Here is a 25,785-nt window from a genome sequence, read left to right on the forward strand (position 1 = left end):
ATGTTAAATTATTGTTTCATTTTTAGCATTGACTATAAAAATAAGGTGTGAATATATTGGTTGATTATTTTGTTTAATTACAGTGACTCGTGCTGTGCAAACCGGTTTGGTTTTATTGAAAAGAAAACCAGAATAAGGAAATATGTTGCTTGTCTTGAGAGTAAGGTCAAACGACTTAGTGGAATACTAATCTAAAAATATAAAAGAGCAGTTTGACCTTGGAACCTCACCTTTGTCCTCAATTTCACTGCAAGCTCTTTCTTTATACAGTAATACAGTCCTGTGAATCGTGAATGCAGCTATTTGCTCTTGCAATTTTCAAATACAATATTTTATAGTGGTCATATGATTTTATAGACCAAGCATATTTTCATTTTATAACCTTTCGGCCATGGGTTTCATAAAGGCATTTCAGCTGTTTTTTACGTTCATTCATCTGTCAAGCATTCGTTCTGTAGCTTCCGCGGCCGCTATGTCAGAGAAATATCAACATCTCTCAATTGGTATGTAATAAGGGAAATTGATTATATTTTAACTGATACAAATCAACAAAATGGGCCTAAATATATCTTAGGAATTAATCTTTAATTCAGGATTTCTACTGGACTATTCCGAAATATAACCTACAAATCTGTTGGTCTCAAATAAACATTTTTTTAAACCTTGTAATCTGAAGTGTTTTGTTCACAATTTAACTGAACTTAAGTTAACTTATACAGTCAATGGTTATACGTTTTAGTACCGGAGTTTACTGGGCTATTAAATATCAGAGAACTTCAAATAAATGTTCTGTTTATGTCCTAACCTAAATTTTAGTTACCAGTACATTTTAATTTTTTTATTTTTTATCAAGTGTATGCTAATTTGAGTTATGTAACTTACATATTTTCTAAATCAACCTTGAATGCTCTCTAGAATCATGTTAAATGATGAATTGAATCTAATTGTTAGGCTACTGTATTAAAAATTCACTTTTTTGGCGTGAAACATGATCGTAGGGCCTAGTCTGAACATAACTTATTTCATATCCACATAACAAGAGTGTTAATAACATTTACAATCTTTGCAGGTTCTATAGATCCACCCCTTCAACAGGGGAAACTGAGATTGTACAGCATGAGATTCTGTCCTTATTCTCATCGAGCTCATTTGACGTTGTTGGCAAAGAATATTTCGTAAGTTAGTAAGGTAGTTATTGCCGTAGGTCTATAAGTTATTGTAATACCTAGGCCGTCACCAATTTATTGTTTTGTTTTAATGTCCACAGAGGCCAAGCACCACCCGTTCAGATTGATATAACTTATTTATATTTAACTTATTTTGTACAGGGTGGAACAAAGTTAGTGTTAAAAAAATATGTGTTAAACTACTTAACCCTAGTTGGGTAACTTATCGCAAGTAAATTTGACATAAGGGGAGTTATTTTTAGCGTAAACACTGGACTGCAAAGAGTGTCACATATTATTGAAAACTTCTATTAATAGGCCTAACTCTTAAAATAACGAGCATGGGTTTTAACTAAGGGCTGTTTTTGCGTATGAATCCCAAATTTGCTTACACGGTGCAATAAGGCTTTTTGCCTCTTACTATTTGTGAATAGAATGACACAATTAGCAGCATTGTATCTTGTATGCTTTGATGTGAGATTTTACATTTTTTTTACTATCAAATCCTCTGCCATGTGCAAGATAAGGTCAGAGTTAGAACTCGGCAGTTTCTATTAAATTTTAGAATTTAAAATTAGTTCTCACGACATCAGTGTCACAAAATCTTAAACATAAATTTAATTAGTAATTTTACTAATTAATAAATACTTTCAGGATCGATCCAGTTTTTATCAATTTGAAAGCAAAACCAGAATGGTACACATCAACAGTACCATCAGGGAAGGTTCCAGCGCTGTTGATCGATGGTCAAAGTGTTTACGAGAGTTTAATCATTGCTGACTTCTTGGATGAAAAGTTCCCTGAGCGTCCTCTGCATAGTCGTGATCCCCTGCAGAAAGCGAAAGACAGAATCCTCATTGAGTCGTTTGGAAAGGTATATAACCGGTTGTGTTCCTCCCTAAAAACATGTTAGCCAATTATAAAAGTTAATGGTTTAAAAAATTCATATTTAGGCCTAATTTAAAACTTTGGAATCCAAAGACCAATATATCAAAAATTGGACATAAAGAGTAACCAAACTACCTAACTCTCTCTAAGAGTAACTCTCTCTAGTTCCTGTGCTATTAGATAGCCTAACAAGTTTAATAGTAGCAAGTTAAAATATCGGTAACCTTGGTACCTAAAAACTACTACGATACATGTTTTATTATCTATGATGCTTGTAAATAGCTTGTAAATTGCAAAAAATATTACATCCTTCCAATCACAAAGTCTTATTTCTATCATCAAGCAAACAATGCTTTCAAAGTTAAATTATAACTAAATGCTCCTTCACTGTATTTAAAGTTGGTTCTTAAAAGCTTATTAGTTTTCTGATACAGTTTTTGAAAAATATCCCAAACTTATAATGATTGTTTTATGTCTTAGCTGAGCCTATTTAATTATGTTGACTCCAAGACAATGCTTCATCCTTAAATGCTTCTTTTTATAGGTACCTTTCAGAAAATATTTATTACAAGAATATTTAAATAACTTGTTTCATCTTAGGGTACAGTTTTTCTGTGCCGTCCATTTAAAAGTTATTCCTCAATACACTGTTGTTTACAGATGTTATTCGTTTAATTCATTTCTAATTTATTTTCAGGTTACCAGTCCTTGCTATAAAGTAATGACTTCCCCTAATGCTACATTGGAGGATTTTGAGGCTATTGTTAAGGAACTAACTGCTTTCGACAAAGAGTTAACTAGCAGAGGCAAAACTTACTTTGGAGGTAACTTAACTGTATTATACTGGTAGTCCTTGATGTTGGTTGCTGTGTTGACAAAGTGCCACACAAAGCATACACACATAAAGTGAGGACAGTATTTTTATAGACTGCTGCCGGTTCGGTTCATAGGGGCCGCAAGGAAGAGAAAAATTCCCCCTCAAGGAAGGGTGAAAAGGGGCGTAAATATATCTTAAAGCATGTCACTTGCAAACTGCGGACCTGCTTATATTCAAAATCATGTTAACCAGGACAATGTTTATGTAGACAATCTGTATGTGACAGTTGAAAGTATCACTATCAAAACTATTCAGTACCAAATAATGAATGTAACTTACTGTAATGCATTTCATAACTAACTTACGTGTAAACAAAATGGTAATGCATGTATCTTTTTTATTTTGAATATTAAAAAGAAAACTTCTGTTTTACACAATAATTAGTAATTATATAGGCTAATAAGTGTCTGATAGGTTTGCAAAAGTGTAAGTAGATTTTTCAATAATTTAGCTCCCAAACTCAATCAAAGGAAAACAATTCTATCAAATATTACTTGCGGTTTTTACGCTTTTCTTCTTAATCTCACCAAGTTCCTACAATATCTTTTATGAACTCATTTTAAAGAGCAATGTCTAAGCTAAGATTTTTAAAAGTGAAGTTGCACAACTTGCCGAGCACTGTAACTGAAATCAGGTGGTGTGATGTAGCAGACCTCGTTATTTAATAACATCTCAAGCCAGCTGTTCTTTTTGATTTTAGTTGTTCCAGTTTGAACTTTGGGATCTTACTATTTATTTGTTTTTTTGTGATTTCAATTTGTTTACAAACCACATAATAATTTTACTGTTATAAGCTGTAATACATTTTCCTGATGAAACCTTATTTGCCAGGAACCTTAATTGTGGTCATTGATTCTGTTTCCGAACCATCTCAATGATTCATTTTACTTGTTTAAGATGTATAGTATTTGATAAACTATCATTATTTGTCAGGAGCTCAACCAGGAATGGTGGACTATATGATCTGGCCGTGGTTCGAGCGGATGGAAATGTTCAAGTTCCTTCACGGAGATAAATTTGTCCTCCCTGAGGATAAGCTGCCGAAACTGGTGAGAATTATTATGTAAAATACAAACTATTATATTTCATATATTGTACAGCACAATTAAAGTTGGGACCACGTAAGTTTGCAGTTGAGGGAGGAGCCTATTTACCATATGGTTTTGAATGAACCAATGAGAACCGTGCGGTGTTGCCAAATCTAATAATACCAGCTGAGTTGAAAATATTGCTTAGTATATTTTAATTAGTGTTAGTGTTGTCAACGGGTGATGTGGCAACGTCGCACTAGCCTTGTCTTGTGATTGGCTGCTACCAACTGCAAAACTTACGTGGTCCCGACTATAACGTAGTTATAGTGTGCAAAATTCATATTCTTTATTCCACAGAGTTTTACTCAATTTGTGTCAATATGTTAAGATATCAGTAGATGCTTAAAGTAATGAAATGTATTACTATTTTTAACCTAGCGTAGGTGCAGTGCCCAATTTGTAAAAATTGGGGTGCCGGAACTGAAACCTATTTAATATGATTAGTACCTATTTATGCTAATATTTTTATCTTTCTGAAAGAGAGGGTGCGTTTCCCCTCAAATCGAGCACTGTGTAGTTGTATAATTTATTCCTTATTAAATTAATGTACATGGCCAATAAAAATATATTTTAAGTGGCGGAATTTTTGGAATATGGCGTTACTTCATAACAATCTAAGATTACTCTGTCAAGCTTAAATAAAACCCAAACAGTAGGTCTATCCATGTACTCTTAGCAATATGTGAGTGCCCATGAACACCATTTATAACACATTATTATTTTGCATAAATGTTTTGTGTGTGTATATTTATTTTGTATTTTAATTATTTTGTAAAATCCAATCGCGAAGCACTTGAGCCTCATCCACACAAAGCCATTTGGTGGGCAGACCACCTTCCTCAGGTAACTTGAAATACACTGTATTTCAACCTGTATTACCATAACCTGTCTGCCTTCTGGCCTTGTGTACACGGCTTTATTTTCAATAATTTTAGCTGACAGTGTTTTATGTATTTTATGTAAAAGTCTAAATAACTTCTTTCTCTGTTTTCAAGAACTATTATTTACATGTTACATCTAACTCAATTGAGACAGCATTGACAAACATTTTTTTTAATAAACCAACCAAGCTTTTAAGTTAGACATATCTATTGACTATAGTCAAAGACATAACACATAATGAAAGAATTTTACTAAATCCTCAGATAACGCTCTATCTTACAGAACTTTGAAATTCTGTTTGACATAATTAACTAATCTTCATGATAAATATAATCTCCCTCTTACTACCATGTCTTATCTACCGGTCACCTGACACAATAGGTAAACCATTTTAAACCTCTGCTTTTTAGTTAGGTTGGGATTAACATTTTGAAATCGGGTTAGCAGCACTGTATTCTCTAATAGAGTCCTTTAATTTAATTTTAATACTCCGCCTCTGTTCTCACTTAAAGATTCCCTTCCAACTCCTTGTGCGCTGTTCGTATTATGATGGGAAAAACTTATATTTGTTTAAAAAAGAAAATTTGTTGTTATAAGTTTTTATGTAGAAAGCTCTGGTGCATCATCTTCGACTTGTTTGTAAAATAAAATGATGTTCTGGACTTTTTGTGGACCTAGTATAAGGAAAATAAAAAATCACGCCTCTTAAATTATTTTTAGCAGTTAAAAGATTATTGCACAAGATTCGTTACAAGATGTACATAGATATTTTAAAACATGATGGTTGCCTAATCATCGTACAAGACTATTCATACACAGCAGGAATTCCATAGAGTATTAAAATTTGGAAAAAACCAATAATTATATGTCACGTACCTCAGTGTTTAAGTGACAAGTACGGTACCTAAAATGGTTAAAATAATTTATTTTTTCCTTCTTGTTTATGACTGATCCTTTTTACTCTATACATCTCCTAGAAGCCATCGATTATCCAAAGTCATTGGGTGTTAAGTGCCGTATTAGCGAGATTTAACCGTAAAAATGTTACTTTTCAGACCAATTGGGTGGCATCCATGAAGATGGACGAGGCAGTTAAGAAGTACCTTGTGAAACCAGAAGTCCACGCAGCCTTCATGAGAACTCATCACTCCGGAACTCCTGATTTTGATATTCTATGGCACTGAACGACCCTTAATATATTTGTAAATAAACATAAACTTATTCAAAATACAGAGACTTGTCTCTCTTGAATTTATGTGTTTGAAAAAACTCTACTTACAACTGGTTGCAAAAGCCTACTCTTTAAGTTAATTAATTGTCGTATTTTATTATTACATTCGTATTGTGTGTACTTAATAGTTGATCATTAAAGATGTATACTATTCTGTTTTTTAAATTGTGTATTTTCTGATTTCCCTTTAGGGATTTTTTTATTCATGTCGTCACTGTGAGGTTTTACAGCTGTCAAGATGGTTGATTGTGATTGCTCTGTTAAGAGTGGATCCAGTTTGTTGTAAAAGCAATCAGTTTTAAGTCATAATGAAATTTACAAGCATAACACCGACTTATCCCAAAAATGGAATCCTTGTGTGCATAAATTGGATTACATTTTAGCATAGTGTAAGAGAATTTATCATTTAATTCAGAAAAGTATTCATAATTCATTTAATTCATGTATATATATATATATATGATTAAAGTTATGGGTCCCCTGAACCCAAAAAAGTGGTTTTCGAAGCGTTGTCTGTGTGTGTGGTTGTGTACAGAGCTACAAACCACACCTGTTGCCCGACTTTGATGAAATTTGGTATGTAGGTCCATGGCATTTCCATGTAATTTCTGCATTTTTTTCATAATTTTGATGTTTAATGGGAATTTTTTCATAAAGACCCATAAAATAACGGAAAAATAGGATTTCCTCAAAAATGGCCTAAACGATTTTGATATAAATTTAGCATGTTATAGTCCTTTAAATTCTGCAATAATTGTACAAATCCCATCTCCGTAAAAATTAATTTATGAAAGCTTGGTTACTGGGCTACGAAAATATTAACTCATCCATGAACTGAAATAGATTTTTAATTTATTTTGTATGGTTTTCAATTCTCTACCTATGTTTTATTTTCAATATTTTAATAAATTTATTCATACATTTAAATTCATATTAAGTGAATTAATGAGCTGTCACATGTCTGCCATGTTATCTTATGGTATGTATAGTGCTAAACAACACTACTCACGTTGCCAATTCTTACCAGGCCGCGGCCTGGAGTTAAAGGTAGCCGTGGACATCACACGTCAACATAAATCTAAGTGCTAAAATCGTATCCTCATATAATTATATCTAAGCAGTACTGCCAGAGACTCCTAGAGTCAGAGTTACATGCATACATTATTTTTCATATGTGTGATGGAGCTTTTTCGCATTTTTTTCCACGGAACTCCTAAAGGGGCAGTGGCAGCTGATGGTGAGCTGGAGCAAGGCCTCACTAAAAAAGTTTTTCTAGTGGGGCCTTGGCTGGAGCTGGAGAATACATAGTCTGCCCACGGCGAGCTTCAACTCAAGGCCGCTGCCTTCGAAGTGGCAACGTTATAGCCAAGTAGTGTTGTAACAGCTGTTTTGTTTGGGTGCAGCTAATGGTAATTTGTGTATTTTTTATGTACAGCAAGATAACATGTTAATTTATAATGTTTTGTTTTTCAATTCTATATGATTTATTTTCAATCTTCTAATAAATTTATGTTAGTAAATTTTAATTTTAATGCTGGATAGTACGCGAATGATCTGGTGTCACCTGTCTGCCATGTCATTATCATGGGACATCTCGTGCTAAACAACGCACTAGTTGCGACATAGCCAATTCTACCAGGCCGCGGTCTGCCACCTTACTCTTTTTCATTTTTTCTGTTTTTTTTTTTACATTTGTTGTTAGATATATTTAATGTATACAAAATGCATTTAAATCTTATGTTACAGTTATTTAGAGAAATGTGATTTATACGTTTAGGGGGGAGTTAAAGGCGGCCGTGTTAGGGGCCGTCCACATATAACACTCAAGGAGGGGGAGAGGTTCTGATTAGCATTACGGGGTGGGGGAGGGGGTTTTCATCATAATCGTTATAAAAACCCATTTCCCCGAAAGTACCTAAATGATATAATTATTTAAGAAATTGTCCTTTTGGTGAACATACGTAATATCCGTTAAATTTTGTTATTTTTAATTTTTGGGCTGGAACTAGTCTAGTTCCAAGACGTTCAGGACATGAAAGAATGACTTCACTTCAGTCACCTGGTGGTTAAATACGATGGCAAATAAATAAGATAAATCTGAATTAGTTGTACTGCTAAATTTATTACAGTAATGTAAATATTGCTAAAAAAAGTGACACTACAGTAAAAAGAGACAGTAACTCATGAGGAGTGTTTAGTATACAATAAGACTTTTTACTTCGGAAGAAAATTTTACCGAGATTTCATACTGTTCCCGTACCCCACAACGCAGCCTTATTAAGGGAACATCTGATAGCGGCATGTTACATGGGGGGAGGGGGTTTAAGCTTGTGTTGATTCGATTCAGCTTCACAGGTGAGGGGGAGAGAGGTGTTAAGAAAATGACGAAAAACACGTTATGTAATATCATAGATAAAACATAGGAGTATGTTAAATGTTTTATCTATGGTAATATATGGAATATATGGTCTTGGTATGATTTTCAGATACATTAATTAAGTACTCTTCCAGTCAGTTGTGACTAATACTTTTGATTTAGTTGGGAGTATGTTTTATCTACGGTTATATCCTTGAGGAGTATGTTTTATCTATGGTTATATAAATAATCGAACATCTGGAGCTTTTATATTTAAATGAACGCATAAATGAGTATATATCTCACAGGACCTTCGCTGAACACTTTTTATGTTGGTGCACTTGGCTGTCGGAAGAGAACATATGTTTTGTTACGCACAATTGGTCATTGAATGGAAAGAAAAATCAGCAATCTGAATCTGGAGAAATGTCACTATGGTGTTTGTGAGTCATTGTACGCGTTATATAAATGAATAATGTTTATATTATTTGTAACCTGGTATTTACTACTAGCGTATAGGTAAATATATTAAACAATACTATTAAAAATGATTGAAATGGAGCCAGAAACCGTCTATGGGACACATGAAGATTCTCATGTTGTTATGTCAGAGAAGGTTCAGTCCTTGGCTGGCAGTATTTACCAAGAGTTTGAGAAAATGATTGGTAAATACGACGAAGATGTAGTGAAAGATTTAATGCCTCTTGTGGTGAACGTTTTAGAATGTTTAGATCTATCCTATACGGAAAACCAAGAACACGAAGTTGAACTCGAGTTACTGAGGGAGGATAATGAACAGCTTGTTACCCAGTATGAAAGGGAGAAGCAATTGAGGAAAACAGCAGAACAGGTAGCCTACATTATTTACTTTGGTTTACCTTAAGCATATTTTATACTTTATGTTAGCCTACTTGATAAAACAGTCCATTAAAACATTGGATTGTGGGTTCACATTATCCTACTCAATTAGGCTAATAGCCTAAAGCAGGGTTGCCACTGTCAGATTCTGTCGGGGCAGTCCTGATTTCTGTCCCTTTTTCCTGTATTTATGTCTGTGTTAATCCTGGGGGAGGGGGTTGTCCCAATTTTCAACTAAACAAAGGCGGCAAACCTTGCCTTTACACACTACTCTTACTTCTGCTTGTAGCCTAAGTACTTGACACTTACTTACAAATCACTCGGATCAGATCACTACTTACCTAATGTCTTCTTACCATATATGCTTGCAGTTCATAATTTAATACTTTTAAATGAAATGGCGACCATACGAAGGTACCTAGGTATTTTAAGCCAAGTAACTTATGAATGGTGATGAGTTTAGGATGAGTGGCGTGATCTTGTAGTCTTGTTACTGAATAAGGCGGCAAAGCAGAGCGTTTTTAACTTTCTGCAAAAGACTCTTGGAAAAACCAAAAAATGTTATGCAGGCTCACACGGTCCAAGCTGCGTATTAATGAACCGTGTGTGTGATAGTTTTAATTAATATCTAGTCTTCTTGGAAATAGGTTAAATAAGTTTTCAAACGCTAGTATCGGTTCAAAAACGCCTACTGTTATTACATTAAATGGCTTTGGCAATTTGGTTATTCCATGTGTTCTTCCTTACGATTGATGCGCGGAGTATTGACATCGCAGCTTTTGTTTTGCATGACATTTTGTAGCGTTACTGTTGCAGAACGGAGAATTTTTCTGCAAAAAATAAAGTTGTTGACTTTTCTACAGAAATATTTTCTGCAAAAAAACAATTTTACTAACTTGTTATGTAGCATTTTCTGCAGAAACTTATATAGATTAATTGTAAGAAAGGCTAATGTGGCCCTAACTTTGCCCGTAAAAATAAATAATTAAAAAAAAAACACCCTCCGTTTAGATTTATATATGTGTGTGCGTGTGTGTGTGCATGTGTCCGTTAACGCGATAAATCAAGCAAAAATGATCCGATTTGGATTAAATTTGGTACAAACGTGTAAACCTATGTTTATTCGAACGAGTTGGCAAACCAGCATGATCAGATACCTAATGGGAACCATTCATGGGGCAAAAAATGGTTGTTCCCATTTTGACCCTAAAAATAACGAAATTTCACAATTTCTTTCCAAACCATTTTGTAGAGCTTAAAAAAATAAATAATTTTTGTTTATTGAAGCATTGTTGTATGCGCCTAACCATTAAAAATGGAGATAGGGCCTAACTTAGGCTAATTTAAAAATTGTAGCCTAAATTTAAAATTCCCATATGTGTTACCTATTGTTATGGAGAATTCACTTTTTAACTATTGTAGTTTGCTTGTTTATGGATATTTTTTTATCAAATTTGGCATTTTTTTTATTCCATACCAAGCTTTTAACATTTCAATAAACAAAACACCTCAATATCTTTCCTGTAGTAGTAAACCTAAGTAGGTAGGCCTACTAGCCTAATTAAAATTAATGTTTATTTATTTATTTATTTATTTATTTATTTATTTATTTATACGGTAAACACCATTTTTACAGTCAATGATCATGAGATACAAGTTACAAGATAAATACTTCTAAACATATATAAGCCAGATACAGATTCATCTTAATTGCTAGACAATAGTAACATGCATAAATATTTTCAGAAAAATAACAATACCAGTAACCAAATCTAGATAACAATTGATAAATATTTTAATATAATAACAGTAACGAGCAAAAATATAAATATATTTGACAGACAAGACAAAAAAAACCATGACAATTATAATAACGGTGACGTTATTATAATGTAATGTTATTTAAATAGGAAATAAATCTGACAATTTTAAGTGAATATTTTAGTAGAAATCCAGCCAGATATGAAAATTTGCTCAGTCTACAGGATTGCTGTGGCTGGGGTATTCCTTGTTGTGACACTTACGAAGGGTTTAATATAGCATACAGTTAGTAAGTTATAGTAGGCCTAGGAGGTCAATTTCATAACTTTTTGACATTAGCTAATATCAAGATCCATTAGATTATCCGGAGTGTGGAATAGGCTAGGGTATTTTCTCTGACGTAAAAAATTCCATCGGGGTGGACAGAAACAAATATAGCCTATAAGATAAACATTCAGTCTTAATAAATCCCAACTCAGAGCATAATGCAGCTTAACTAAGATGGCCTACACATTTGGAAAATACTAGTTCTATGTTACTGGTACTGTTTATGTACCAACTAACTAGATTTATAGCTTTGGATATTGATAAGATCCCTTGTTTTTTTGCTGGACCAATGAAATTTTTTCATCCATCCTGTCCTGGTGAAAAAAATGTCATTAAATTACAAACTATTACCTTTGAGAACCGAAAGTAAAAACTAAAAACACTTTAGACCCTTTCAACCCTTTCACAAGTCAAAATTATAGAAAAGCTAATTTAGCTTTAAACAGAAATGACTCACATCCTGTAAAATGTTCAGCCTGTATATTTCAAGTTTTACAACCACAAGTTTTATTGATCATTGATGGCTCTCCCTGTTCAGATTTATTAGTCTTCATTAGGCTATTTGCTAAGCTGAACTTAAGCGGTTCAGCGTTTCAAATTAACACTTTTACCGAAACCCCGGTCTGACAGGCCCACGGGAATTTTCACAAACGCATGTTGGCAACACTGTTTACTTGGGGGATTCTATTCCCCCAATACCTTCCCCACTTTCCCTCCCTAGCTGGTGATATATAGTTTGTTCATTTTGCCTGGGTACCGTGACCTTGACAGGTTGTCTGTTCATAACATGCCCAGCGTTAGTGTATTTTAAGGGGTGGTCTCACAGGCCCATGGTTTCGGTTTGTGTGTTTCTAAGCTGGGTCCATTATTTTCAAATGGGGTCTTACAGACCGGGGGTTTTGGTTAGTGTCAGCCTGGCTAGGGTTTCGGTATTATTGTTAAGGGTTTTATGGAGGGATATTTACAAAAAATTTTAGTAGCCTAAATTAAAACATTTTGCACTAAAAACAGTTATTATGCTAATTAATGATCTCTGGTGACTGTAACACCCATCGTCAGTGGCGGTTCTATGACCTTGTCGAGGGAGGGGGCTATTGAGGGTTTGGGGGTTCATTCTCGGGGAAAATTAGCTGTCTTAAAATCAGTTTGGTGACTTTTTTCAACGTCTAGAACTGTGTCCAAAAACCTCTCAAACTATTGTTTTTATGACAAAATCTATGTTTAAATTTATATATCAAAGGTCCAATGGAAGGGGACGGGCTTTTGCCCCCCTTGGAACCGTCACTGTCCATCGTAAATAATAATGAGCGTATGCAGTACCCTATAAATATTTCTATATAGGCCTAGTGTAGAAAATTTAAATTTTTCTAATAATATAAAGATTTACAAACTGCTTGTTTGGTAGACAACTCCTGAGTTTAGATTCGGGCCATGGTAGGACCACCTTATTATCTAAGTGATATGTTGTCTATTGATAACATCTGTATGATTCCTTATATCTGTTTACCCTAGTAGCTCCCAGATAAAATAATATAATTTAAACTACATTGAAGCATACTTTATTTCATAGCAGTCTTATTTACTATTATTTTAACAAAGCATATAACAATAGCCCAGCCCAATCGTACTCTGAACAATTAGTGGGGGTTGTGAGAATTAGTTGTTTCTCAAATCACACAAAAAGTGGACCGTGGGCCTATTTTATCCGTTACTTACATGTAGGCTAATGTTTTACATATAATAGGTATAGAATATCAATGTTCCAAAGACTAATTAAACATAAAATACCCCCGCCGCAGCAAACCTGCCGACTAAGCGAATTTCCATTAACCTGATTGGATTTACACTAAAATGCCTCCATAAAAATAGCACATTTATTTCCTATTTAAATAGAATTAGTTTAACGAGTACTTAGGTTTGCTGCAACAGGGAGGGTAAAAAAGTTTTTTTTATAAAATGATAATAGTTTAGTAAGAAATAAAAGTATTTTCCAAAATCGATCAAAATATGTTCATAAACAAGCAAACTACAACAGTTGACTTATTCTCCATAAGAATAACATGGGAATTTTAAAATTACAATTTTTTTGAATTTTCTCCGTAACCATTAGGCGCATAATAACGCTTCAATATACTAAATTATTTGTTTTTTTAAGCTCTACAAAATGGTTTGAAAAGAAATTGTGAAATTTTGTGTTTTTAGGGTCAAAAATGGGAAAAACCTATTTTTACCCCATAAAACCCCCCATAAACCCCCGTTCCCATAGTCCGATCATGCTGGTTCGCGAACTCATTCAAGTTTATCCCGCCTTACACCTTCAAACCAAATTTTATCAAAATCGGACAAAAATTACTCAAGTTATCGTGCGGATGGACACATATATATATATATATATATATATATATATATATATATATATATATCTCTATATATAGATATATAAAAATTTGAACGAATGGTGTTTTTGGCCTCTGGGGACATCAAAATGAAAAAGTAAATCGGTCCCGGGCTTATGTCTTACCATGAGACCTACGGTAATAGCTACTTCCCTATAGGGAAATTCGCTAAAATATAAAGAATTAAGAGCTTTATTGTTAAATTCAATAATTACAGTTGAACCTCGTTTGTACGAACCTCGATAAAACGAATTCCTCGATAAGACGAATTTTTTTAATCCCCTTGACACTTTCATATAGGTCAATGCTAAAAACACCTCTATACAACGTAGTAATTAAGTTAAAAACCTCCATAAGACGAATTTGTTTGTGATCTGGGCTAGGATTGATTAACCTATATACAACGAATATTCTTAGCACAAAACCTCTACAAGACGAACGTGACCTCTATAAGACGAATTTATCACAATCTTAACCTCCATAGTACGTAGTTTTCAAAACAAACAGAAGCTTGTCTCAACATGAAACCCCCACCCATCCCTCCTCCTTCCTCAGTCATTGTTTGGAGAAACCTTGGAGCGAGGAGAAACCTCTATAAGAAGAATAACAGCAGCATTAAACCTCGATAAAACGACCCTCTTTATTAAGAATACCTCTATAGTACGAATTTTTACCGTACCCCTTGAAATTCGTCTTATAGAGGTTCAACTGTAATTGTTCAACAGGGTCAGTAACTAGAGAATTATGTAACATCGTATGTTATTATTGTACCGTATTGTTAAATAAATAATACACAAGTTAGGAAGGTACAAAAATTACTAAAAATAAGAAGCACAGTAAAATAAAAAAAAAAATTCCTAAGTTTCTAATATAGGCTACAGGTATTATTAAAAGGAGAGCTTATAAAAAAATTGTGATCATAATTATTTGACCCACCCAAAATATTCCACTTTATTTTAATTTGTGTACATTATGGTAGATATCTCAATTTGTATAATTGTAGAGCTTATTCTTTCAGTTACACATTTTTAGTACGTAGATAAATATTTCTTTGGTTACAAGAGTAAATGCCTCAATATTTCTCAGAATTACTGAGCCTATCAAGATAAGTATTTTTATGATACTGGTAGCCTGGATGGATTTGAAATTGATTTGATTACACACATGAGGGTAAGCCGAGGCGACTGCTTGTGACCTTCAAGACCCGAGCTATCTCCCATGTGGGCTACTTGTGATTACTGGCAATACTTAATGGGACAGGAAGGTGGCTCAAATTGGGCATTAGTCGTTGTGGGAGCCTAGTTATTGATTTTGTTGATAACAATTCATTAGCTGATAAATACACAATTATTGAGCATCTAAACAATATAGCCAATATATAGCAATATGAGTAAGATCTTATTCAACTTTTTTTGAGCGGAGCGAGCGAAGCGAGCGAAGCTCTTATACGTTGACTTTTATGCATTTCGTAATACGCAAACTCCTCCTAGACGGCTGAATCAATCGTTTTCAAATTTTGGATGGTGATAAAGACCATATCGGTGAGTGCCAACATCTATATGGCGTTAAAAATAACTCTCAGGAATCCGCCCCACTGGGTCTCAAAGTTTCAATGTAATCCTTATGGAAGCAGTATTTGACACATAAACAAAGACATATGATCAGCTGTTGAATTTTGAGTGCAGTAGATAAAGAAATAGCTGATAGCATTATTCCACAGATATTAGAACAGAAACGGTATGAATCATAAATATAATCAAATGACGACACTAGCTTAAGGTCCGTGACGTAGGAAGTGCTAAAGGAAGTACTAAAGGTAAGCAGTCTGGAGTGTGGAAACTGTTTATGACGATTAGATTTAGGTATATGCATTCCAAAAACTATAAGGGAAGGGAGGAAAACGGGTCCGCGACGTAGGAAGTGCTGAAGGAAGTAGTCAAGGCGAGCTGTCCGGAGTGTGGGATCTGCTTATGACCATTATATTAAGGTATTTGCAATCCTATGATGCTATGGGAAGGGAGGAAAACAAGTCCGTGCCGTAGGAAGTGGTGAAGGAAGTAGTAAAGACGAGCAGTCCGGAGTGTGGGAACTGTTTATGACGATTAGATTAAGGTATCTGCAATCATAAAATGCTATGGGAAGGGAGGTAAACAGGTCCGTGACGTAGGAAGTGGTGAAGGAAGTAGTAAATGCGAGCAGTCTGGAGTGTTTATGACCATTAGATTAAGGTATTTGCAATCCTGTGATGCTATGGGAAGGTAGGGATACATGTCCGCGACGTAGGAAGTGGTGAAGGAAATAGTCAAGGCGAGCTGTCCGGAGTGTGGGAACTGTTTATGACAATTAGATTAAGGTATCTGCAATCATAAGATGCTGTGGGAAGGGAGGAAAACAGGTCCACGACGTAGGAAGTGGTGAAGGAAGTAGTCAAGGCAAGCTGTCCAGGGTGTGGGAACTGTTTATGACGATTAGATCAAGGTATCTGCAATCCTTAAATGCTATGGGAAGGGAGGTAAACAGGTCCGTGACGTAGGAAGTGGTGAAGGAAGTAGTAAAGGCGAGCTGTCCGGAGTGTGGGAACTGTTTGTGACGATTAGATCAAGGTATCTGCAATCCTTAAATGCTATGGGAAGGGAGGTAAACAGGTCCGTGAAGGAAGTAGTAAAGGCGAGCAGTCTGGAATGTGGGAACTGTTCATGACGATTAGATTAAGGTATCAACAAACATAAAATGCTATGGGAAGGGAGGAAAACGGGTCCGCGACATAGGAAGTGATGAAGGAAGTAGTCCAGGTGAATTGTCCGGAGTGTGGGACCTGTTTTTGACGATTAGATTAAGGTGTCTGCAATCATAAAATGCTATGGAAAGGGAGGGAAACAGGTCCGTGGCTTAGGAAGTGGCGATGAAAGTAGTAAAGGCGAGCAGTCCGGAGTGTAGGAACTGTTTATGACGATTAGATTAGTGTATCTGCAATCATAAAATGCTATGGGAAGGGAGGGAAACAGGTCCGTGACGTAGGAAGTGGTGAAGGAAGTAGTAAATGCGAGCAGTCCGGAGTGTAGGAACTGCTTATGACGATTAAATTAAGGTATCTGCAATCATAAAATGCTATGGGAAGGGAGGAAAACGGGTCCGCGACGTAGGAAGTGATGAAGGAAGTAGTCAAGGCGAGCTGTCCGGAGTGTGGGAACTGTCTATGACGATTACATCAAGGTATCTGCTATCCTAATATGCTATGTGAAGGGAGGTAAACAGGTCCGTGACGTAGGAAGTGGTAAAGGAAGTAGTAAATGCGAGCAGTCTGGAGTGTGGGAACTTTTTATGACGATTAGATTATGGTATCTGCAATCATAAGATGCTGTGGGAAGGGAGGAAAACAAGTCCGTGCCGTAGGAAGTGGTGAAGGAAGTAGTAAAGACGAGCAGTCCGGAGTGTGGGAACTGTTTATGACGATTAGATTAAGGTATCTGCAATCATAAAATGCTATGGGAAGGGAGGTAAACAGGTCCGTGACGTAGGAAGTGGTGAAGGAAGTAGTAAATGCGAGCAGTCTGGAGTGTTTATGACCATTAGATTAAGGTATTTGCAATCCTGTGATGCTATGGGAAGGTAGGGATACATGTCCGCGACGTAGGAAGTGGTGAAGGAAATAGTCAAGGCGAGCTGTCCGGAGTGTGGGAACTGTTTATGACAATTAGATTAAGGTATCTGCAATCATAAGATGCTGTGGGAAGGGAGGAAAACAGGTCCACGACGTAGGAAGTGGTGAAGGAAGTAGTCAAGGCAAGCTGTCCAGGGTGTGGGAACTGTTTATGACGATTAGATCAAGGTATCTGCAATCCTTAAATGCTATGGGAAGGGAGGTAAACAGGTCCGTGACGTAGGAAGTGGTGAAGGAAGTAGTAAAGGCGAGCTGTCCGGAGTGTGGGAACTGTTTGTGACGATTAGATCAAGGTATCTGCAATCCTTAAATGCTATGGGAAGGGAGGTAAACAGGTCCGTGAAGGAAGTAGTAAAGGCGAGCAGTCTGGAATGTGGGAACTGTTCATGACGATTAGATTAAGGTATCAACAAACATAAAATGCTATGGGAAGGGAGGAAAACGGGTCCGCGACATAGGAAGTGATGAAGGAAGTAGTCCAGGTGAATTGTCCGGAGTGTGGGACCTGTTTTTGACGATTAGATTAAGGTGTCTGCAATCATAAAATGCTATGGAAAGGGAGGGAAACAGGTCCGTGGCTTAGGAAGTGGCGATGAAAGTAGTAAAGGCGAGCAGTCCGGAGTGTAGGAACTGTTTATGACGATTAGATTAGTGTATCTGCAATCATAAAATGCTATGGGAAGGGAGGGAAACAGGTCCGTGACGTAGGAAGTGGTGAAGGAAGTAGTAAATGCGAGCAGTCCGGAGTGTAGGAACTGCTTATGACGATTAAATTAAGGTATCTGCAATCATAAAATGCTATGGGAAGGGAGGAAAACGGGTCCGCGACGTAGGAAGTGATGAAGGAAGTAGTCAAGGCGAGCTGTCCGGAGTGTGGGAACTGTCTATGACGATTACATCAAGGTATCTGCTATCCTAATATGCTATGTGAAGGGAGGTAATCAGGTCCGTGACGTAGGAAGTGGTAAAGGAAGTAGTAAATGCGAGCAGTCTGGAGTGTGGGAACTTTTTATGACGATTAGATTATGGTATCTGCAATCATAAGATGCTGTGGGAAGGGAGGAAAACAAGTCCGTGCCGTAGGAAGTGGTGAAGGAAGTAGTAAAGACGAGCAGTCCGGAGTGTGGGAACTGTTTATGACGATTAGATTAAGGTATCTGCAATCATAAAATGCTATGGGAAGGGAGGTAAACAGGTCCGTGACGTAGGAAGTGGTGAAGGAAGTAGTAAATGCGAGCAGTCTGGAGTGTTTATGACCATTAGATTAAGGTATTTGCAATCCTGTGATGCTATGGGAAGGTAGGGATACATGTCCGCGACGTAGGAAGTGGTGAAGGAAATAGTCAAGGCGAGCTGTCCGGAGTGTGGGAACTGTTTATGACAATTAGATTAAGGTATCTGCAATCATAAGATGCTGTGGGAAGGGAGGAAAACAGGTCCACGACGTAGGAAGTGGTGAAGGAAGTAGTCAAGGCAAGCTGTCCAGGGTGTGGGAACTGTTTATGACGATTAGATCAAGGTATCTGCAATCCTTAAATGCTATGGGAAGGGAGGTAAACAGGTCCGTGACGTAGGAAGTGGTGAAGGAAGTAGTAAAGGCGAGCTGTCCGGAGTGTGGGAACTGTTTGTGACGATTAGATCAAGGTATCTGCAATCCTTAAATGCTATGGGAAGGGAGGTAAACAGGTCCGTGAAGGAAGTAGTAAAGGCGAGCAGTCTGGAATGTGGGAACTGTTCATGACGATTAGATTAAGGTATCAACAAACATAAAATGCTATGGGAAGGGAGGAAAACGGGTCCGCGACATAGGAAGTGATGAAGGAAGTAGTCCAGGTGAATTGTCCGGAGTGTGGGACCTGTTTTTGACGATTAGATTAAGGTGTCTGCAATCATAAAATGCTATGGAAAGGGAGGGAAACAGGTCCGTGGCTTAGGAAGTGGCGATGAAAGTAGTAAAGGCGAGCAGTCCGGAGTGTAGGAACTGTTTATGACGATTAGATTAGTGTATCTGCAATCATAAAATGCTATGGGAAGGGAGGGAAACAGGTCCGTGACGTAGGAAGTGGTGAAGGAAGTAGTAAATGCGAGCAGTCCGGAGTGTAGGAACTGCTTATGACGATTAAATTAAGGTATCTGCAATCATAAAATGCTATGGGAAGGGAGGAAAACGGGTCCGCGACGTAGGAAGTGATGAAGGAAGTAGTCAAGGCGAGCTGTCCGGAGTGTGGGAACTGTCTATGACGATTACATCAAGGTATCTGCTATCCTAATATGCTATGTGAAGGGAGGTAAACAGGTCCGTGACGTAGGAAGTGGTAAAGGAAGTAGTAAATGCGAGCAGTCTGGAGTGTGGGAACTTTTTATGACGATTAGATTATGGGATCTGCAATCCTAAAATGTTATGGGAAGGGAGAGAAAAGGTCCGAGACGTATGAAGTGGTGAAGGAAGTAGTCAGGGTGAGCTGTCCGGAGAGTGGGATCTGTTTATGACGATTAGATTAAGGTATCTACAATCTTAAAATTCTATGGGAAGAGAGGGAAACATGTCCGCGACGTAAGAAGAGGTGAAGGAAGTAGTAAGGTGAGCAGTGTGGAGTGTGGGAACTGGAAACCGTTTGTAGCGGTTAGATTAATGTATCTGCAATGCTGAAATGCTATGAGAAGGGATGGAAGCATCCCCACGACATAGAAAATGGCGAAAGAAGTAGTAAAGGCTAGCAGTGCGTAGTGTGGGAAATGTTTGTGGCAATTAGATTAATGTATCTAAAATACTAAATTGCTATGGAAAGTGATGAAAACAGGTCCACGATGTAGGAAATGGCTTAGAAAGTAGTAAAGTATGAGCATAGTGTGAAAACCGTCTATGGCAGTTAGATTGATGTATCTTTAATCCAAAAATGCTATGAGAAGGGAAGGAAACAAGTCTATGACGTAGGAAATGGTGAAGGAAGTAGTAAAGGCTTGCAGTGCAGAGTGTGGGAACTGTTTTGGAAATTACATTAATGTATCTGCAATCCTAAAATTCTATGGGAAGAGAGGGAAATAGGTCCACGACGTAGGGGGTGGTGAAGGAAGTAGTAAAGGTGAGCGTGTTGAGTGTGGGAATGGATTAATGTATCTGCAATGCTAAAACACTATAGGAAGAGACTGTAGACTGTAGGTTAAAATAATTACGAAGCACGAATCGATACGTATTTCGATACATGCAATCGTTTATAATAGTAATTTACAACTGAGTTTACAACAGCTGATTTTTACTCCATAGAGGATAATAGTTATTTGTGTAACTAGTGGTGAAAGTGGCACTTTGCTGCACACGAGAGCAATGTTTACGCACGAGCCGCAGGCGAGTGTGGAATGTTCTCGAGTGCAGCAAAGGCCTTTTTCACTCGTGTTACACATTATATTTTTCCTACAGTCACTATAAAGCATATAAATAATTAGTCTTTCAAACACTATGCAACACGTTTTTAGGTTCAGCTGGCAACACAAATGGTGCCCTAGAGAAAGTAGTACCCGCGGTCCATATCACTCCGCTATTTTTCCTCGGCAAGAAATGTGCTCCGCGTTTTGAGAATATAGTTCCGTATGTTTTTGTAATTTGAAGTGGTTTCCGTGCCTAAAAAAATGTTTAAAAGGTATTTTCTTGTTTATTAAGATCGTAGGAAGGTTTTAAAAACGTTTAAAAGAAAAGTTTAGAAAGTTCAGAAATACCGAAACTATAAACACGAAATGACAGGTTAAATCGTAGTTATAATAGTCAATCAGCTGCTCATAGTATAATTATCTTTAAGTGTTGCCAACCTATTTCCAAGCGTACACGGATTACGTGCATAATGGAACCACGCTGTTTTGTGTTGTTTCGTTGGAATCCTGATGTGCGGCAAAGTATAAACCGTACGGCAAAGTATAAACCGTACGGCAAAGTATAAACCGTACGGCAAAGTATAAATATGCAGCAATTAGCAGCTTTCTGTACTATAAACAGTACAAGGAAGCCAACTTTCTTGGGTGACTGTAGGAAAAAACTATTTTTACTTCCTAAAGAGTAAAAATGCTACTTTAGACCCGCAACGCATGCATTAAAAACGACTGGTATTACTGCAGTAACAATATAATATAAACCCAAGATGACTCCGCTCAATTTTGTGGATGCCTTTGCGAACGCCACCTAGTACTTAGTAAGATCTGCTGTTTTTATTTAAAGTATAATTGAAGGTGAGGTGGGTTCAGTTCTAATTCATCAAAAAGCTACTGCTTTTAATGGGACTAAACCTTCTAGTTAGACAAGTACTATAACCACACAGCTTCCTAGCAAAATTCAAGTTTTGAGCTGGTCTAGGCATCTTCCTAATTCAGGCTAGGGTTGTTTATGTAAACAGTAAAATTGTTTTACATCTTTTTATTAGATTTTAAATTCAAAGCAAAAAAGTTGTTTTAAAATTTGTACAACATGACTTTAATCTCATTACCTATTTTTCTAACTTTTATGTAGTTTAAAAATCATTTACATTAAAATTGTGAAATATTAATTAAACTGCAAAGCTATTTGGATAAAATTAGAGGGGAAATAATTAAATCAATAATATAAAGGTGATGTCTGAAAACCTACTGATTCTTGGCTTGGGGTTTGGCAAGTCCAAATATGGTGCCGCATAAGTGTTAGGTATAGACAACAAGTGTCAATTCAACTAATGTTGCGTGAAACGGACCTTGTAATTTGATTTAATCCATTTACTTACATTAGTGTTCCAATTCTGCTCAGGTATTGACCTACTTGCTTCATTTATATCTTGGGGGTTTTCCTATATAATACCTATCACATATAAATGCAATGAGTTGTATTGTTGTGTTTGCATACAACAATGTAACGCTTGCTTCTGATACAAGAGTTTTTATCTGGGTCTTCTGTTTTAATTTGAGTCACTTATAAGTACACATTGAGTCATAATTATACACAAATTTAACTCTCGACAAGTCATGCAGTTGTATGCTCACTGACTTTGACATAGTTTACACCCCTCGTATTAAAATACTACTCCGATTTGTTTACTTTCAAGGAAATCCTTTCCTGAGCTTGTACAATTATTCTGTTGAAGAACATGTAGTGTTGATGTAATTTTGAAATTGTTATCATGTTTGTTATTTTGAATTAGTGTAGCAGTTCGCCAGTAAAAAAAAAGAATTTGGGTTCTCATCTGTTGTGATTGAAACTCCACAATTTTCAAAATAAAATCTTTTATACTAATTAAGTTTGTGAAATGTTCTAATAATTTCATTTCTACGTTATACTAAAAAAATCTTCCTATTAAACTCCTATAGACCCTAAAATGTTTTCTACAGCCAAGTAGAATAAATAAAGTTTTTAACATCAGAATCAAAGAAAGTATTACTGAAAATAGGTTTAATATACCTAGCTAGTTTATATATAGTCTCCTAGATTTTCATTAGGTATTTTTTGAACATTTTAGGCTATGATTTTAATCATTTGATTTTAATAACTCAAATAGAAGTACTGTCCTACAATCTTAACATTGTATTGGACCATAGGAAAATAAAATAAATATAGACTGTCAAAGGAAGGTCCTGCGATGTGCCACTCGGTGTTCGATTCGCTGTCATTGTCGGCTCCTTGCCGTATGCTATCAGCAGATCCTGCAGCAGAGTGCGCCGTAACTACACTGCAATCCTAGATGTGGGCGCCAGAATAACCGCAGAAAAGCTGACAGTCATTATTCTATTTGTCTATGATTAGACTCTTTATTCTTAAGTTTTCCTTTTATGTTAACTTGTATCCTGAACATTTAAAAATAGGTTAAATTATTGTATGCTCTAAGTATTATCAGTACAGTAAATTACTTTTCTTTTTCAGAAACTACTGGAAGTGGAAGATGCGACGGAGGATGAAAGAAAAGACTTGACGGGGAAAATCGAGAGTCTCGAGTCCATCGTCAGGATGCTAGAGCTTAAAGCTAAAAACTCTTCTGACCATGGTGAGAGGTTTTTAGAATCAATAATATATTGATTGGATTTTTGAAAAAAGGATATCTCAAATACCCAGTGAAAGTTCTCTTTACCTGAGACCAACAGACTTATCATTTCAAGTTTTAGCTAAGTGGAATTACGCCTCCAAACCTCTTGGGGGTGGTTCCAGGACTGCTTTTATAAATGGGCCCGGGCCCAAGGACGTAAGAGGTTTTAGGTTTGTTGGGGGTGCAAGGAGGATAAAAATTTATCATCAAGGTAGGTGGAGAGGGTTACAATCATCTCTCAGGGCACATCACATGCAAACCGTGGGGCGTGGTCCCAAACCATCAGATGTATGTGTTGCTTCATCAGAATTTAATATTTCAATTCTCAAACTGTTTAATGAAGTTCATTCATAAAATATTTTATATTCGTTAGTATATGAAAAAAAATTCTTATGACATCACTTGGTGATAAGGTACTTTTTACCAGGCAGTAATGTAGGAATATGGATTACCCAAAGATAAACTGAGTAAAAATCAGATTTTCCAGAAATCTTTCAATCACTATTAAACCACAATTTTTTCTAGTGATTTGTAACTAATGTCATTAATGTACACAACCTAATGTAAAAACAGTAGAAAACATGTAAAAAATACATTAAGTTAAGTTATTGAATCTTTTACCCCAGCAGTAGTCGACCACAAGCAGAGTATTAAATTGTCACAGTTTTAAATTATCAAAATTAATCTGATAACACCTTATCTTATAAAATTAAAACAAACTAATGTTTTTGTATAGGCCTATGTAAAACTGAAACATTTAAAATTGTATATAAACTATTGTAAGTAAAATAGTATAAAAATTGTAAATAAACTGAAGTACAAGATCCATTCACATCAGCGGTTTTGAAAAACACAAAGTGACTGTCAATTGCGTACATAGCTTGCAGAACCTGTTGAATAAGTAGACTATAATGTATTCTTAGGCAGGTCAATCAAAGCTTGTTAATTAGCATGAGCAATCCAGGAGCTACTTACAAGCCGTTATGTAACCGATGAGTTGGTATGTACAGTGGAACTTTGGATGAGTAAAAAACCAAGGGACCAATAAAAATGTCAAACTATGAAGACATTTTAATTGGAAGTTTAATAATGAAAGGGTGGAAAATTAAGTAACATTATCAAACAACATATTGAAGTATTAAGTCAGTTAGCTAGCATTGCTAATTTTAGGCAGGAGTCAAATTTTTTCGGGTTTGTTTTGACTGTAATTATTAAATAGTTGCTTGATTTTTACAAGCGTAAACAATGTCTAAACTTTCAAGAAAAATCTTAACCGAAAAATTGGTGATGAACAATGATTTTTTAATGTGTAAGAGGTTTACTGTAACTATTTAACAGTTTCAAAATCAACATGATGTACGAAACAAGGGTCGCTAGCTATAGAGTGGGAAGGGAGGCGACTAGCCAATGACAGAGCGGCAGTAGTAATAATAAGGGTTGAGCCGGTCTAGTGGTAGAGTTCTTCATAGCCCAAGGTCCCGTGTCAAATCCCGCCCATCACCAATGGATTTTATCTTTGTAATAATGCTGCGACCATCTAGGACTAGCCTGAAGTAGGCTAATGTGTAAAACAGTTCGAGACCAGAACCAAGCGTCCTAGGATGTAAAGGTGGGGCATAACAAATTAAAATAAAAAAGCGTAAATTCTTAGTCTGTATAAAAAGTTTAGGTAATGTATAATAGTTGTCTGAAACATCTAGTCTACTCTTATTACTTACTTACTTACTGCCGTGGCTCTTGGTGCCCAAGGAGGTACTTCGCCTCGCCAACACACTGCTTCCAGATTTCTCGATCCATTGCTTCATCCTCTCTTCTTCCCATTCTTCTCAGATTTCTTCTTACTTCATCTTGTCATCACAACCTGGGCCTTTCAGGAGGTCTTCTACTCTCGGGGTTGTAATTAGGACATTTTTGCTTACCAATTTCACAAATTTGTCATTAACAAAATTATTTTTTACAGTATACAGGTTAGAAGAGAAAGAACAGGAAATGAAGAAGGAATATTCAAAACTGCATGAACGATATACAGAACTGTTCAAGACCCATATGGACTACATGGAGAGAACAAAAATTATCATGGGCAACTCGGAAAGAATAGAAGTCTCTGGTCGGAGTCGACTTGGGAACCTTGGAATATCCCAGCTCAACAGGTATTGTAAATTTTGCATTATTTGTCTTTGTGTGAACTAGTTGTATTAGTCCATTCTCCCTCGACATAACACTAGTATATTATATTTTATATTTATATTTTATATTATT

The 25,785-nt window shown here is 36.2% G+C and overlaps 2 protein-coding genes across 15 annotated transcripts in view; both read left to right on the forward strand.

Moving 5' to 3' along the window:
* The first annotated feature begins 231 nt into the window (after nucleotides 1-231).
* On the forward strand, nucleotides 232-6,300 carry LOC128994240 (pyrimidodiazepine synthase-like). The gene is made up of 6 exons (XM_054418642.1): nucleotides 232-503; nucleotides 1,070-1,175; nucleotides 1,821-2,040; nucleotides 2,752-2,878; nucleotides 3,865-3,980; nucleotides 5,960-6,300. The coding sequence occupies exons 1-6, from the start codon at nucleotides 392-394 to the stop codon at nucleotides 6,086-6,088; spliced, it is 810 nt and encodes a 269-aa protein (XP_054274617.1). The 5' UTR covers nucleotides 232-391; the 3' UTR covers nucleotides 6,089-6,300.
* A 2,616-nt stretch (nucleotides 6,301-8,916) lies between these two features.
* LOC128996056 (C-Jun-amino-terminal kinase-interacting protein 4-like) overlaps nucleotides 8,917-25,785 on the forward strand; it is a 63,729-nt gene continuing 46,860 nt past the window's right edge. For all 14 annotated transcript variants that reach the window (XM_054421193.1, XM_054421202.1, XM_054421195.1 and 11 more), the window contains exons 1-3: nucleotides 8,917-9,341; nucleotides 23,367-23,487; nucleotides 25,487-25,676. In XM_054421193.1, the coding sequence (XP_054277168.1) occupies nucleotides 9,039-9,341; nucleotides 23,367-23,487; nucleotides 25,487-25,676 (614 nt within the window). In that variant the 5' untranslated portion in view covers nucleotides 8,917-9,038. The remainder of the gene's footprint in view (nucleotides 9,342-23,366; nucleotides 23,488-25,486; nucleotides 25,677-25,785) is intronic.

This window comes from Macrosteles quadrilineatus, unplaced genomic scaffold (genome assembly GCF_028750875.1).
Source record: "Macrosteles quadrilineatus isolate MER2022 unplaced genomic scaffold, UCM_ALF_1.0 Scaffold_5__1_contigs__length_97177068, whole genome shotgun sequence".
NCBI lineage: Eukaryota > Metazoa > Arthropoda > Insecta > Hemiptera > Cicadellidae > Macrosteles > Macrosteles quadrilineatus.